General features: G+C 39.9%; 1 protein-coding gene across 6 annotated transcripts in view; it reads right to left on the bottom strand.

The window, feature by feature from the left end:
• Positions 1-10,329: 10,329 nt before the first annotated feature.
• Positions 10,330-16,594, bottom strand: part of MGA (MAX dimerization protein MGA) — a 232,147-nt gene continuing 225,882 nt past the window's right edge. For all 6 annotated transcript variants that reach the window (XM_043983358.1, XM_043983356.1, XM_043983355.1 and 3 more), the window contains 2 exons: positions 15,124-15,297; positions 10,330-12,636 (listed from right to left, as the gene is read on the bottom strand). In XM_043983358.1, the coding sequence (XP_043839293.1) occupies positions 11,354-12,636; positions 15,124-15,297 (1,457 nt within the window). In that variant the 3' untranslated portion in view covers positions 10,330-11,353. The remainder of the gene's footprint in view (positions 12,637-15,123; positions 15,298-16,594) is intronic.

The following is a 16,594-nucleotide window of genomic DNA, read 5'->3' as shown; positions in this document are numbered from 1 at the left end:
CCTCCAGTTTTTTGCAGATGAGAAAACTGGAAACAAGGTTATCTGCGCAGGGTCACATAGCTAGTGTTTCGGGCCAGATTTGAATTTAGGGAGATGAATCTTCCTGATTCCAGGTCATTGCAACACCTAAGCTGCCCCAAATAAAATAGATGGAAGCTAATAATAACAACAGAAAAGGACTCAGGACACAGCCCCTGGGTAACACCCAGAGGTAGGAGTCATGACATGGATGATGAGGATTCTGTTAAGACAGAGAAGTGCAAAGACTTGACCTGACAGCCAGGAAGAGCAGTGTAACAAAAACCAAGGAAGTGGTCAAGCGTCAGGTGCAGAGATGATAAAAGATCATTAATAAAGAGATCAGTGAAGTTTCAGCTGGGGTGGGATAGAAGCCAGATTATAGACTCTGGTAGGAATCTTCTGTCTTTGGAGTGAAATAAAGTGTTTCCTGCATTCGATAGCCCGCGTATTATATAGGAGCTTATGGCAAGGTGAGGTAAGTAGGGAGGGGGTACATTCTAGGTATAGGAATAGCCTAAACTCAAGACAACTCTCCCTTTTCCTGTATAGGAACTGAGATCAAATTCTGATCTACATAACTTGATGTTGAGAAAAAAAATTGATGTTGAGCAAGTCACAAGTTCTCTGGACTCAATTTACTCATCTATAAAATGAGTCAGGAGTCTTAGATGACCTCCAAGTACTCTTTTAGTTCAAAATCTACAATCCCATGTACAATGACATTTTAAACCCTGTCTCTGTGCATCCTCCATATATAGAATGCATTTCAGGCTCACCTAGGGCCCATGGAATCTTTTGCTTCCTTTAAAGCCCTTAAGTGCCACCTCCTAAATATCTATTATGACTTAATAAATGCTATCATGGGGAATTGGAATGCTAAGTTGTCAGAATGGCCATTAATTCACTCCAGTTGAATTTACAGCTTATGACGGGAAGTAACTCGAATTGTCTGGAAAGGTTGGTTGGAGACAGACTGTGAAGTGTTCTTTGGGGGGGGGGGCAGGGCTGGGGCAATGACGGTCAAATGACTTGCCCAGGGTCACACAGCTCATGTGTCAAGTGTCTGAGGTCAGATTTGAACTCAGGTCCTCCTGAATCCAGGGCCAGTGCTCTGTCCACTGCGCCACCTAGGTGCCACCTGGGAAGGGTTCTAAATGGGCCAGACTGTACTTTATCCTAGAGGAACTAGGAAAGCTCTTTAAACTGGAGTGGTCATACCGTTTCCCAATCCCCACTTGCAGACTCCTATTGTTCCTCTCCCCATGTCCAAACCTACCTGCCTAGTGCAGAATCCTCCAAGACCACTTGCTAGCCAATCCATCTCTCTTTACATGGGGGATGGTGAAAGGAAACAGGGAATCAAGTATGTATTCAGCACCTACCAGGTACCAAACACTATTACATGTTTTTTACAAATGCTGTCTCATTTAATGAGATGAGAAAGTGAGGAAGGTCTTCACAGCGAGTCTTTCAGATAAAACTAGTGGTAGAGGAGTTGGGCTGGGGGTGCTAGGGCAAGTGAGCTTATTATCACTTACATCAGACCATCTGATGGGAGATCCAGATCTTGTGCTAAGATACCACTAGGTTCCCCTGGGAACCAAATTATTCTTTCCCCACCATTACCACAAAAAGGTGGAATAGCAGAGCAGAGAGATGTGGCTGGATTTGAAGTCAAGCCAGATGGAATATGGTGGATAAAAAGCTATCCTCTGGAGTCAGGAAGGTGACCTTAGTCTAAGTCCTCATCTGTCATCTGAGACCTTGGCTGGAATTCATGCTCTGATACTTAATAGATGACAAGCTGGCTAGAAGCCATTTTACAACATAATACAGGTGGTACCTACATCAGTATCAACATTTTCAATGGTATCCGATACTGCCACCAAGTGTCATATTTGGGGTACTACAGGTTTCAGCCCAGAGCTTGTACATCAGGGGTCCTTAACCTGGTATTTGTGAACTTTCAACTATCTCAATGTAATTGATTTCCCTTGTAATCCCATTTAATTTTATGCATTTTAAAATGTTATCCTGAGACCCAAAGGATTCAAATGGGTCCACGAAACAAAAAAAACTATTAAGAATCCCTATTCCAGGGACAGCTAGGTGGCACAGTGGATAGAGCACCGGCCCTGGAGTCAGGAGGACCTGAGTTCAAATCCGACCTCAGACACTCGACACTGTGTGGGCCTGGACAAGTCACTTAACCCTCACTGCCCTGCCCAGAAAAAAAAAAAAAGAATCCTTATTCTAGATCAACACAACCTAGGTATATTCACAGAGGCAACACTGATGTACTAGGACAGGTAAAGTACTACCTGATCTTTATCCAGCAACAGTCAGAGAAACCCTTAAGAACCATTATGGATAAACGACTCCTTCAGCTATCCCCACACCCCTTTAATTCAATGAAAAATTTTCAAAGATATGCCACTGAGGGATTTCTTTTTTTGGTGAGGCAATTGGGGTTAAGTGACTTGCCTAGGGTCACACAGCTAGTGTTAAGTGTCTGATGTCGTATTTGAACTCAGGTCCTCCTGAATCCAGGGCCGGTGCTCTATCCACTGCGAGCTACCCCACGGGTTTTCTTTACAAACTATTCCTTAGAAAGAACTTGTCACTGGCCCAGTATGATGAATTCAATACTGTCCCCTATCTACCCTCTAGGCACCTTACCTTATACCTACCTTAAGAGTACCATAGCATTATCAATACCCCCAGGACACTTCAACAATTTAGTCATTTTGTTTGTATCTGCTCTAAATATGTATAGTGTCTGATATTCTAAGATTTCAAATGTATTGGGACAGACTTCACATAATTGTTTAGCATTATACTTGAATAGATACAAACATTGATAATTCATTTTATGAAAAGCAATACTAGTTCATTGGATTTTGGAAAACTAGTTGACAGTGCCTTACTTGACAAATGTTTATTGAGTTCCTGATTATGTACAAAATACTGCCAGGATAATGATGATCAGTACTTGATGAAAAATCACCTGCATCTTATAAAAAGCTTTCAAATTCATTCAGGAACTCACCTAACACAGGTTTAAGAAAGAATTAGTAAAAAATTATAATAGTTTACAAGTCTGGAATTTGGGTGCTCCATGTGTATAATCAATCATTTCCTATGGCCATTACAAAATTTGTAAACTGTATTATCTTTATTTAAGCGATTTTGCCAGTTAGTCCTGAGAAGTGAGGTTCAAAGCAGCCCAGTGCCTTGCCCATGTGATGCAACTACTGGGTATGGGCTGATATTTGAACCCACTTCCTCTGGCGCCGTATCATATACAATCCCTCCCTCCCCCATACACTAAATAAATATTCTGGAAGGGAAGGCACTAGCACCTTGGGAGAGATGCACAGTAAAGACTTCATATAGACATGTTGTAAAGTCAGTAAGATCTGGCAGCTGATTAGGTAAAGAAGAGTGAGCTGAAGATGACTCCAAGGTTTGTGAACCCGGGATGACTAGACGAATGTTGCTCTTTATGGAAATAGGTTCAGAACATGTAGGTTGGGGGGGAGGAAAGGGAGGGAAGAGTTCTATTTTGGACATACTGAGCTTGAGATGGAACAACCAGTTGGAAATGGATTGTGTTGGCATTGGAATTCAACAGAGATTAGGGAAGGGAAAGAAAAGCGTTTTAAAGCACCTACCTCTAAGAACAATATTAAGTGATTTTTACAAATTACTTCATTTGCTCACAATAACCCTGAGGCGGGTGCTATTATTGTACCCACTCTACAGTTAAGGAAACTGAGGCATAAGTTAAAATGGCATGCCCTGGGTGTCATACTTGAACTCAGGTCTTCCTGACTCCAGCCCCAACAACTCTATCCACTGTGTCACCTAGGTGGCTGACTTGGCTTGGATGCATAGATCTGGAAAACATCTGCATAGAGAATGAAACCCATGGAAGCTGATGAAGTCACCAAATCAGAGTGCAGAAAAAGGGCCCAAGACAAAGCCTTGGATTACACAAAATAGGGAAGTGAGATGTAGATGATGATCCTGTAAAGGTAACTAAATAATCTGAGAACCAGGAAAGAATAGTGTAATCAAAGCCCAGAGATGGACAAGTCTCAAATGCTGCCGAGGTCATGAATGGGAAGTGAGGCCATTAGATTTTGTAATTAAGAAATCATTGTTAATTTTGGAGAAAGCAGTTTCAGTTGTAAGGTCAGAACACAGACTTCAAAGGGTTGAGAAATGAGAAAATAATTTTTAAAATTTTATTCCTAAGGGGGCAGCTAGGTGGTACAATGGATAAAACACTGGCCCTGGATTCAGGAGTACCTGAGTTCAAATCCAGCCTCAGACACTTGACACTAGCTGTGTGACCCTGGGCAAGTCACAACCCCCCATTGCCCCACAAAAAACACACACACACACAAAATTATTCCTAGGAGTCTCACTGAAAATGAGAAAGATCTAGGAAAACAACCTAAGTGAGGATTAAGTGGGGAGACTTAGGCAGCAGCAAAAGGACCAATGTGTGGGAGAGATTAGATTTCAGAGAGGGTAAAATCATGTAGAAATCTACAAAACTTAAAGTGATATACTTAAGTACCTGTGGACGGCACCTCTTCAGAGACTCTAGTAAAGGAACAATAGTACATGATATTAAGAGATTATAAGGTGTGATGAAAGCAGATGATCTCAAAAAAAAAAAAAAAGCAAGCAGATGGTCTTGGTAAAGTAAGGTAAAAACTTCAACCTGGGGACAGGACTAGGTAGGAACTTAGAACAGGCTCTGTTCAGCAAGGACTAGGGAATCTATTAGGAGTAAGTTAACTGCCTTGCTACAATGGGAACCCAGTTGAGATTAGCAAACAAATCTGTATTGGATTTTTCCGTTCCTCCTTCTCTGTGCACCTGAAATTTGACTGATTTATTAGAACAATTTCTCTACTAAAATGCAAATTCCTTGAGGGCTAGATTTTTTCCCTTTGTACAGTGCCTGTCAGGGTCCTAGTACACAACCCTTAATAATAGCTTGTTGAATACTGAACTATAATTCCTTACTACACTACCCATACCTATGCCCATTCAGTTCTATAGTGCTTTGGATATAAAAACTGAAGACTTTCTCACTCTTCATTACCCTACCCAACTTCTTTTAATGAGAAGATGATCTCTTAGCTCAAGAATACTTGCAAAAGAATGGACTTCTAATTGCCAAAGGCAGTCAGACACAGTCTGACAAGAGAAAGAAGTACCCTAGATGACAGTACAGTTAAGTGGATTTGGAGCTGAGTGAATGGCTAAGCAACTATGAAGCAATTTCAGTTTGGATCGGAGTTTCTATAGTGGACTGGCAGAAGACTGTCCTTTGCTTTAACAAAGCAAATGGTCAATGGTCATGGTCAATGTTTATCATTTGTGGTTTAACTGAAACCATAGCTGTGGGAAGACATACATACTGCTGATGTAGCTGTGAATTTGCACAACCATTCTCAAAAGCAATGTGGAATTATGCAAATAACATGACTAAAATGTCCATACCCTTTGATCCTGAGATTCCATTACTGAGCCTATTCCAAGGTCAATGATAAGAAATTTCCCATACATGAAAATATTTATAGCAGCACTTTTTGTGATAGCAAAGAATTAGAAACAAAGTACATGCCTTTTGCTTTAGGAATGGCTAAACAAATTGTGGTACATGAATGGATTACTGTACTATAAGAAATGATGTGTGATAAATACATGAAGTGATGAATAGTGAAGTAAGCAGAGCCAAGAAAACAACATACACAACTATAACCAATGGAAATGAAGGTAACTACACAAATAAAAATGTAAAATAAATGTTGCAAAATTATAAAGAAAAGTATGATTTGAAAGACTTGGGAGGTATGGGGCTTTACATATTACACAAAATTTTCAATTTTTTCAATGTATCGATTGCTTTTTCTTTCCTTTTTGTTTGAAAAAAAAATACTGTTATTTGAAATGGCTCTGAAAGGCATAATGGGGAAAACTCCAATCATATAAAAAACAAAAAAAGATCAATGAAAATTTAAATTAAACTGTACCTGGGATGCATTACTAGCTTGCAAATGATAAAGCTGTAAGATTCAAAAAGATAAAACAGGGTACAAGATTGGATGAACTCTAGTAAAATGAAATTTAATAAGCCTTAAACTTGGGTCTAAAAATATCAAATGCTCAAGTACAAAATGGTAGAGCAACTACCATAGCACTTTGTCTGGAAAAAAACTAGAGGATTTAGTGGAATTTAGTTCAATGAGTTAACAACCATATGATGTGGTTTAAAAAAATTAATCTGAACCTGATTTGCTTTTGAGAGGTAGGATCCATAATGAACAAGGTAATCATCCCATTTACTTTGTCCCTGTAGGTGAACATCTGTAGAGAACCCAAAGAACTTTTCCAAAGGATACCTGAGCAGGTTCAGTTTTAGGTACTCCATTTAAATAATAGTGAGGAACTCCAGTTGAACAGTGAAGAGCTGGAAAACATGCAGAGTGACTAGAATAAGGAAAGCCCTTAAGATCATATCATTTGATGATTACCTGAAGGAATGAACTACTGGGGAGGGTTAGTCTAGAAACATCTTTTGGGGGGGGGGAAGGGGGGAAAAATACAGGGGGAAAGTAGCTTGAGACTTGTTATATACAAATGAAATTAGACTCAGACCTAGTGAGGGACAGTTCCAGAAAGTAAGATTAGTCTAATGTATTCAGGCAGCAAGATTTTCCTTTTCAATAAATGAGCACTTATTAAATGGGGGCATTTTACCAGGTGCTAAGGATACAAATACCTGAGTGAGGTAATTCTCGACCCCAAGGAAGACAGTTTACAGTTCCACCCAATAAGGAAGATCTAATCATTAGAAAATGAGGAATGGGGTGACTCTAGAATTCACGGATTCTCTCTCACTTGATTTCTTTAAATGAAAGCTAAATAATCATTAGGTAGGGATACTGTAGTGTGTGTGTGTGTGTGTGTGTATATATATATATATATACTGGGGGGCAGGCCAATGAGGGTTAAGTGACTTGCTCAGGGTCACACAGCTAATAAGTGTCAAGTGTTTGGGACAGGATTTGAACTCAAGTCCTCCTGAATCCAGGGCTGGGGGTTTATCCACTATGCCCTCAAACCTAGTTTCTTAACTTATCCACCTAGCTGCCCTCAAACCTTGTTTCTTAACACTTTAAAAGTTCTTGGCATTAGTGGTGATGGGCTACAAGTAGGAAATGCTGCATGCACTGTGAGCTATAATCAGTGAGTTGTGATTCATTTTGAACTGCCTTTTTTCTACATTTGTAATCTTTGTTAAGATGAAGGGCCCCCTTGGTGTTGGAGTTGGGGGAAGGATATATTCATAAAATAAAAACTAAAGACACTAATAAAAAAATTTTAATTACTGAAAATGTGTTATAATCCTAAAAGTCTACCAAAAATAGAACCACAACTAGCTCCGAAGTTTCTCTACATCCTAGCATCTTTGTAAAATTTCACTACTGATAACACCATTACACAAAAGTATTAATAGCAGCTTCGTGGTTCATAATTAGTTTGCTGAGTAAAAATCCTGAGTGTTTTCCTTGGTTTCTCAACATCCACTTTTTAAAAAAGTAACTGGGGGGGGGGGCAGCTAGGTGGCGCAGTGGATAGATAAAGCACCGGCCCTGGATTCAGTTCTGAATTCAAATCCGGCCTCAGACATCTGACACTTACTAGCTGTGTGACCCTGGGCAAGTCACTTAACCCCCATTGCCCTGCCCCCCCCCCAAGTAACTGTTTCTTTTTACTGGGTCTATTTTTTTGGAGGTAGGTATGTTGGATTTTCCTCAATCTTTATTCTTCAACTTACCTCATCTCCCTCTCAATCTCAACCAGCACTTCCAGAAAACCCCAGCTAAATTCCCAAACCCAAATAAACCACACATGTCCCTCTTTCCTTTATGTTTAAAACACTTTTTACTCGGTGGGTATCAACTACTAGACCTCCAGCTCTCAAACAGCATTTCTAACAATATGTTCCTTTTAATATACCACAAAGAGAAACATCTGCATGGCATTCATATAATGGCATGTTAACTGTAGTTAATGAACACAAAACAAAGGCACTAATGGAGCACAATACTGAAAGGGGCTCTTCTGTGAATCTTTTCTATGAAGGGAAGAGACTTTCTGCAGTATAATAGTGGATTTAAGGAAATCATTCCTGTTCACTTTTTTAAAAAAGGTTGTCTTCTATGTCCTTTTTAACTCTAAAAAGCAACAACGAAAACTGTGCTTTTGCACACTGCATGTGACGACTAATCCCAGTTCACTGGCACAAAGACCTAACACCTAGATACTTGAGATAAATGGTGTATGTTTTGAAGCCACAAGAAAAGTGTTATGCAGAGTAGACCCACCACCCACACCTTATAGCACCTCAAAGCTCTTCCCAAAAGGTATGGCAGGAGGTTTCCAAGAAAAAGGCCAGTCTTTCTTTCAGTAAGCTTTAAGTGTTACGGTCTGTCTCAATATTTCCATCCCCATCTCCAATCCAGCACAAACCTCCCAACACCAGATCCTGCTTTAATTAACATGATTGATTTATTTCAGGTTTATACATTATGCCTCTCAGTCACCAAACATTTCCTATTGTTAGGTTTCTAAAAAAATAATCATTTTTCAAAAGCAGAAAAGAGGGAAAGTTATATTTTTAATATATAAAAGGAAAAGCTAAATTTGACATTATTATATTCTTAAAAACATTCCATCTATTTACAGATGTGTAAAAAAAAAACAAAACAGGATTCTTGGTCTAGCAAGAACATGCTCTTTGCAGGGTGGGGGTGAAAGCCCACTGTCCTGATTTCACAATCCCTCTCCGCACGGCTACATCTTTCATCAATCACATACGTAATTTTCAATCAATCCCTTGGGATAAGAATAAGTCTGGGGTCAGTGAGGAGCCACTAAATTTAGTGGGAGAAGAGGGAGCCTTGGAGATTTCAGAATGCTGGCAAGTTACAGGAAATAGACATGCAGACTCTATTTCTCTTTGAAGTCTGAGCTCTTCCCAAGCTGGCCTTGCCAAATATTAGCATTAAGCAGCTCAAGAGTAATACACTCTTGGTAGTCCTTGGGTAGTACACCATTTGCAACAGTTATTCCTGAGAACCTCGGGCCACCTATTCAAGTCTTCATGTAGTTACTCAATACCAGAGCCAAACATGTCCCCCAGATAGGAAGAGGTTATTTGTTTTCTTCCAAGAAAGAGAAAGAAAAATGTTTAGAGTCTAAAATGCTCCTTTTATCCTGAGGATGATTCCCTTGGTTACTGCTAAGTGGACCCTCCACTAACAGCCACCAGAGGAGCCTGGAGAAACCAGGAGGAACAGTTAGGAAGGGACAAGCAAGGGAGGCAGATGCTGGTCTCCTTGGCTAAGGCATTGAATGAAATCTTTTGGACATGGAAAGGGGAGAAGGGTGAGGAAGGGGTATCCTTCACCTACTTCTTTCTTCATTTGGGAGCGAGGAGGTAAGAGCTCAGGACTTCTAGGTCCTAGCATTAGTAGTACAAGACCAACAAAGCATTTATACTTACTGGGCTCTTACTTTGCCAATATCTTTGTACACAATAAGACTATAGGGAAGGCATCCCATTCTTTCAAGATTGGCAGGAACGATGCCAAACATAGAAGTTAGAAAGAATTCTCCTGCCAAAACCATACCAAACAACCTCAAAACCCAGGTTGGGAAGATATACTGTGTGGGATGTAGGGTAAAGGAAAGAGGGGAGAGGAAAGAGATAGCATCTCCTAGGCACTGCCCAGGAACTTCAAAAGCTGGAAGCTCTCGTGCTAGCGTTCCACAACACAAGGAAATCCTGCCAATGAAGGTGGTGAAGACAAGGGTTACATTCCGAAATACAATTACGTAAGAAAGGCAAAATGCAGCAGCTAGATCCCAGAGTCAGTACAATTTCAGAGCAGTGATTCTCACTTCTAGGAGTTTCCAAGAGACCCCTCAAGTGCACCATGATTCCTACTTATTTACAAACCAGATAGGAAAAAACATTTCTATACGCATTACAAATCTCATCTCTTAGGTTGAAAACTTCAGCCTTTAAGGAAGGAAGCTATGAAAACAACTGTGTACAAAAATATAAATATCTTTACAGGCTGTCAGGCCTTAACCTGATAGCTTACGAGTGAAAAGGCTCTATACATCATTGAATCCATGGTGGCAGAGAATAAAAAATACATCTTGTGATTCAAATACTGCCCTATATCCCTGGTAATGAGTGTCTGCTATGACTTTATTTTTTATTTTTATTTTTGCTATACAACCCTGTGCAAGTGCAGCAAATCCTTATCCAAGCACCATTCTTGTATGCAGAGGAGACTAGTTTGATCTAGCAAACAGCCCCCCACTTTTTTTTTTTTTGGCTGTTGTCTTGGGGAAAAAAAGCATACCCTCCATGAACCAAAACCATATCTTGGCAGGGTTGTCACTGGGGTGACTCAGGGCAGGGAAAGGCTGATAGGATTTCCATGCACACTCTTAGGAGTACTCCAGGAGGCATTTTCTGGGATAATAAAATGCTAATCTAGGAGCCCATTAGGAGAGTGAGAGAGAATTTAGCTATTAAATGAATTAGGCTAATTAGCTTTGAGACATTTAAAAGCTTCCCTACTTTACCAAAAGGTTTGGGCTTATACCAGAAAAGATTTTGGAGTGGAAGCTTACAATATGAGGAAAGTGAAAGCTTTTGCTGAGAAAATTCCTCACTTTGGTATTCCATATAATTTATTCCCTCAACCCCTTAACTCCTGGAATACCAGTAAATTCCTCTGGTTTCCTTTGCACAAGCTCATTGAGTTCCTTGGGTTCTGCAGAAACTTCACACACAAACACCCCTGCATCTGCATAGACAGTTCACTGTACCAGGAGCAGAATTCATAGCAGCTCCTCAGCCTTAAGCAGCTTTTTTACTCTGGGAGGAAGAAATCAGGGGCTACTTTCCCATGCTTGGAAAAATTCCTTGGTAAAAGGGGTTCCCTATGTCCAGCAATGATGGGTGAAGACCATCCTCCCCCGGAGAATAATGGAACCCAGCACCAAAAGTGAGGTAACAAACTTTAGCATGATCAGAATTTCATAGCACTGATTCCAGGGCCAATACTTCCCATCACTTACCCCACCCCTAAATTAAAGGACCATAGTCCCATGACAAAAAAATAAGAAGATGCCTACAGAAAAGAGTGAGCAGGAGGCAGTTTTTTCCCTTTACAGCCATAACAGTTTTAGGCTTTTTCACTTAGCTTCAGAACAAGCCTCCTCATTTGCCTGAAGAACTAGAAGAGGACCCAGAGTTACTCAATTTAGCCACCACAGGTGCTAATGTTGGCATCACTTTGTTCTCCTGTCCTTCTTGGTCATTATGGCCTGCTACTGTGGTTTTCAGCCCAACTGGCCCTCCTTTGGCAACTATAGGTGCCAAGCAAGGCATCACTTTGAGACTCTGTCCATCCACATCACTAGGGGGATTAGCTAATTTTAGCCCAAGTGGTGCCAATTTTGGCATGGGCCTCCATAAAGTATCTGTGCTGCTGCTCTCTTGGCCAGTCTTCATATGAAGAATGGGGGGTGAGGACAAGTTTTCAGGTTCAGCTGGGAGGCTAGAGGTCATTTTCCCAGTATCACTGGACCTCCTATGGGAAGGAAATGATTCTTTTATCTCTGGGTCAATGACAATCTTAAGGACATCAGTTTCTGCAGGTTGCCTTTCACCCTCAGCAAGGTCATCATCCTCCAGTTGCAGGAGGAGCGGACTGATGGAACCACTGGCTTCTTGTACCTCAGGCAGCTCTTTCAAACTATTCCCAAGGGTGCCAAGCTGAAACGTGGCTCTGTTACCAGAGGCCAGCTTGCTGGCAACAGCGCGCCGGGCATTTGCCAACCTAGGGATTTCTGCTCCCATAGAGCTGGGGAGATCAGTCATGCTGGAAGAGTCGTCATTTAGCTGCTGATTGAGGAAGGTAATCTCATTGAGCAATGAGGTTAGTGTCTCATCTGTGTCATCCTCCTCCTCCATGCTAGACAGAAGTTCATTAGAGTCCAGTGCTGCTTCTTCAATGGCAGAAGCCACTTTTCTCAACTCTATCTCTATACTTGAATCCTTAAGATCTTTCACCTGCAGTTTGCGAAATGGGATTTCCTTTAACTTCAACCTCTCACCTCCTGATTCAGTTTCTTTCCTCCTACACAGGCTCCCACTCACTACTCCTCCAGAAATTTTTCTGGATAAGGTCTCTAGAGGTGTTCGAATACTAGAAACATTGACTATTTGTGGAAAACTAACATCTTTGTTTTCCACAAAATCCTGTGCTGGCCTTGGCACTATTCTTCCATCTCCATGACTGTTTCCAGAGGAGATTCTTGTCAGGTCTTCAAGGGATGTATTCTCATTTCTGATGGTTTCTTTTAGTGTCTGGTCAGATGTCTTGGCATGAGCAGCTTCAAGAGGATGTTTGCTGGCACCCACATCTAAGCCAAGGCCTCCATCTGTGGCCAGTGAGGTTACATTAACAATCCTGGGCATCATAAACAAATCATCACTTTCTGCAAAACCAAGAAAAGCAGAACTCATTATTAAGATCTATAGTGACATTCACATTATTTTCTATCAAATACAACAACTGAAAAACCCAAGCAGTTATATTCAAGACCTACCATTCAATCAGTACTCTACCTACTTGTCACCTGAAAATAATAGCATCCCTTAAAATATCAGACCTAGGCTAACAACAAAATACTCTCAATTAAGCCCTGGCCTTAAGACAGTCTCCTTATATCCTACACTGATAAGATCTTAAATGGCCTATGTCAAGGAAATGCTTCCCAAGACCATTCCTGACTTGCTCTAAGGATCCATTCTTTTATCCTGAGACAAATATTCATCTTGGTCTTGCTTACCCTATTTACAGGGGAAAATAAGAGCCCCCCCCCAAAGAAAGGAACACAAATTGCTAAATTGTTAACCCAAAGGAGGTTCAGGGCTATTGTCACTGTTAAAGACCCGGGGCTCCTGGTAGTAGAAGAAATAATGACTGGGACTAAGGAGATGGTGGGAATACCTTTCATTTGGATAAGGGATAAGTGTATTCAAAGGCTGAGTGTAATAGGTGCCCCTTCTAGCCCCTATATTTGTCTGATGATCTATTTCAAAGGTGTGAGAGCCCTGATATTAGAAACCTATATTCTAGAAGTAAACAAAGCCCTGTGTAAATAGTTAATTCATTTTCCCTAGATGGTTTAGCATTTAAAACCCTGCACAGCAAGGCTGAAGTCCAAAAAGGGCACATATACAAGATGATATGACCAGACCCAGACAAACTTTGGAATAATAAAAATAAATAAGAAAATTTCCCTCAGTCTTTTTTCCCCCATTATCTGTATTTTCCCAATTTTTCTCCTTCCTTCCCAAAATGATCAGGCTTACCTAATAATTAGGTACAGGTGTACCTAATGATAATTTCACATATTTACTGACATTTGAAAATCAGAATGTTAATTGGAGATCCTAAAAGTATAGGACATAGTAATGTGTTCCAACAAGTTTCTTTTAAGTTAGTAGATATTTCAAATACTTTTTAAATTTCATTTACTAAATTCTCAGATATTTTCCCCCTTCTCTTTGAGATATTCATTTTGGGAACAATCTGTCCAATGAAGAACTAAAGTTGATTCATTATTACGATTTACTATAAAACAACTGGGGTGTTATTTTACACCCCCCCCATCTCCACCCACCCCTCAATTAAGATTTGCTTAAGTGCAAGACTCCTTACTCCAGAGAGATCCTCCCTGATAGAGGAAAGATACATACATACATAAGAATACTTATACTTGCTCTGGCATTTATTTTCCTAGCTTTGAGGGAAATCTTTCTCTGCTTTTTTCTCTTAGCTAGTCTGTTTCAAAGCAAATCTGAGTTTCTCCTGCCTAAAAATATGTTCTGCTAAGAATTATTGGGGGGGGGGGGGAGAAGAATATATATATTTCAAAGTAACTGGACCAATGAATCCTCACATAGCAAAGTATGTATATGTATATAGTTAAATATATATATTCCTTATATTGTGCTTCTGTTAAACTGTTCCAATAGTCTTTTTCTTCATCATGGCCTTGAATTTCTAAAAGCTAATTCACCTCCCCCACCCTTTTAAACAAGTGTAATAGACATATAAGTAGTGAGGGTGGCAAAATATGGAGGTTCTTCCTTACAGCTTTGAGCCAACAGGAAAGTAACAACAATGTATCTCTTCAAAGATTCTTAAGGTAATGATTTTTTAAAAGACCCAAAACTAACATATTTTCTCCCTACCAATTAAAATACTGCAAAAGTGTGAGATGAAGAATCAAAGAAAACTATTAGGAATATTATAGCTCCCATAGGAGATGAGCTTCCACCTGGTCCAGACAAGGAGTATGAGGACTCTGGACTACTGGATCCCAAATGTTGGCACTTATACTGGTGGAATCCACTGGTGTATTTGAAGCTAATGCCCCACAAGGCAAAAGGAATGACCCCATCCATACGTGGAAATGCTTGGCAGCCCCACTTCAGTAGCTGTGTACCTTGCCATGAGGCAGAAAGCCAGTCAAATGTAATCCAATTTAATTTCAGTAATCTGATTTTGTATGTAAGCCCCCAAAGAGCAAGCATTACAATACCAGTCTACAAGCCCTTAGAAAGTTCACACTTGTTCCTCATAGTACTGGTTCCCTTTTATCATGAGAAGGACATTTTCTAGTCTTCTTCCCCCAACTTCCACTTAGAAGAAGTAGCACTTCACAACTTATTGCCTCTTTTTTCTAAGGTGATCACCAGCAAGTCCCAAAAAAGCCAGTGCGTCATTTTAACAGGTCAGACCAATAAAAACTGCTAAGACAAAGTCAGACAAAAGTACATTTAGATAAGATCATACTTTATGGAATAAATGCTAGCAAGACAAAAGACCATCACACATGCAAAAGCTGCTTCTGCCATTGGGACATGTCAGAGACAGATTTCTTCACAATGTAGGTAGGACAACATTGACATACCTTGCTGAACTACAGCATTGTTGGTAACCTGAGGCTTCAGTTCACTTTGCAACAGAGCAGGAGAAACAGTTACCACTGATCCTGAGACTAAGGGTCCCTTTAAGGTGAGCACTTGTCCTTGTGGAGTCATCACAAGACTGGCAGTATTATGTACTGTGTGAGATGTGATCTTTTCTATAAGGAAAATCAGAAGTCAGTTAGGAGAGAAAGTATTCAAACAAACCTAAGAGTCTAATTTAAATTTCTAAAAGCATCCCCTCTTAATAGTCAAACAGCTTAATTTTAATATAGGTCAGGAACCACATTTAGGAATACATTATTTTCTGAATTACAGTGAAACAAGAAATTAGTTTCAGTTCCTTGTTTACTATTCCTCCATTTGGGAGATATTTTTCCTCCTAAAAAAACTATCTTTGAAACTGATTCAAAGAGGTACTCTGACAACAATTTCAGCAAATACATCAATATTTTACAAAGTTGTCCAAGATAATCAAAATGCCAGTTTGTTAAGCCTTTGTGGAAATCTTGAATAATATAGTATATGGCAGCTTGCACTTAGATAGGGTTTTAAGGTTTGCAAAGTGCCTTACAAATATTATCTCATTTTATTCTCATGAGAACCCTGAGAAGTAGGTGCTTTTATTATACTCATTTTACAGATGAGCAAACTGAGGCAGTGCTTATAAGCCTTGATAAAGGTTATACATCTACTGTCTGAAGCCAGATTTCAATATAAATCTTGCTCACTCCAGGTCCAGCATGCTACCTACTGCACCACATAGCTGCCTCTAAATATAGAGGAATGAGCATGAGACTGAGTCAGTAAATATGGATCCTAGCACTGAACCTGCCACAAAATAGTTACTGACTTGGGGCTTCAATTTTCTAATCTTAAAATATTGAGGTTGGACTACACTATCTCTGAAGTCCCATCCTGCTCTAAAATTCTATTAATGGACAACTTGTGAAAATAAGTCCTACTCAGGACTCAATAGCATGGTTTCATCATATCTATTAAAAAACTCATTAATTGTCAAAAAGTTCCTATAGCACTGGAAAAGTCTTGGTTACTAAGTGGCTGATTAGTTTGCTTTTTTCCTTCTTAATTTGCCAGCCCAATAGCACCTCAGAGTGAAGAAGGAACAGAAACTCAAACTAGTCCACTTTGCTTCCTATTGGTAGAAAAGGAGTAGCAAATACAAGCTGCTGTAAGTAAAAAACTGTCTTCCTCCCTAAATCACAATTATATTTTTGGGTTGCTGTTTATTTAATCCATACCTGGAGGTACTGGGAATCCAACCTAGAGACAGAGCTACTGGAACAAGAACTGAATGTATCCAAAGTCTAAAATCAGTATTATTATAATCTTTTTCTCACTATATACTGATTGTTTCAAACTAGCAAATAGATAACTGATGCCGTAATCATAGACTGGGTTTTTGTTTGGGGTGTGGATTGTTTTCATCGCTAT

The sequence above is a fragment of the Dromiciops gliroides genome, chromosome 2, assembly GCF_019393635.1.
Source record: "Dromiciops gliroides isolate mDroGli1 chromosome 2, mDroGli1.pri, whole genome shotgun sequence".
Taxonomy (NCBI): domain Eukaryota; kingdom Metazoa; phylum Chordata; class Mammalia; order Microbiotheria; family Microbiotheriidae; genus Dromiciops; species Dromiciops gliroides.
This window is presented reverse-complemented; position numbering and strand designations above follow the sequence as displayed.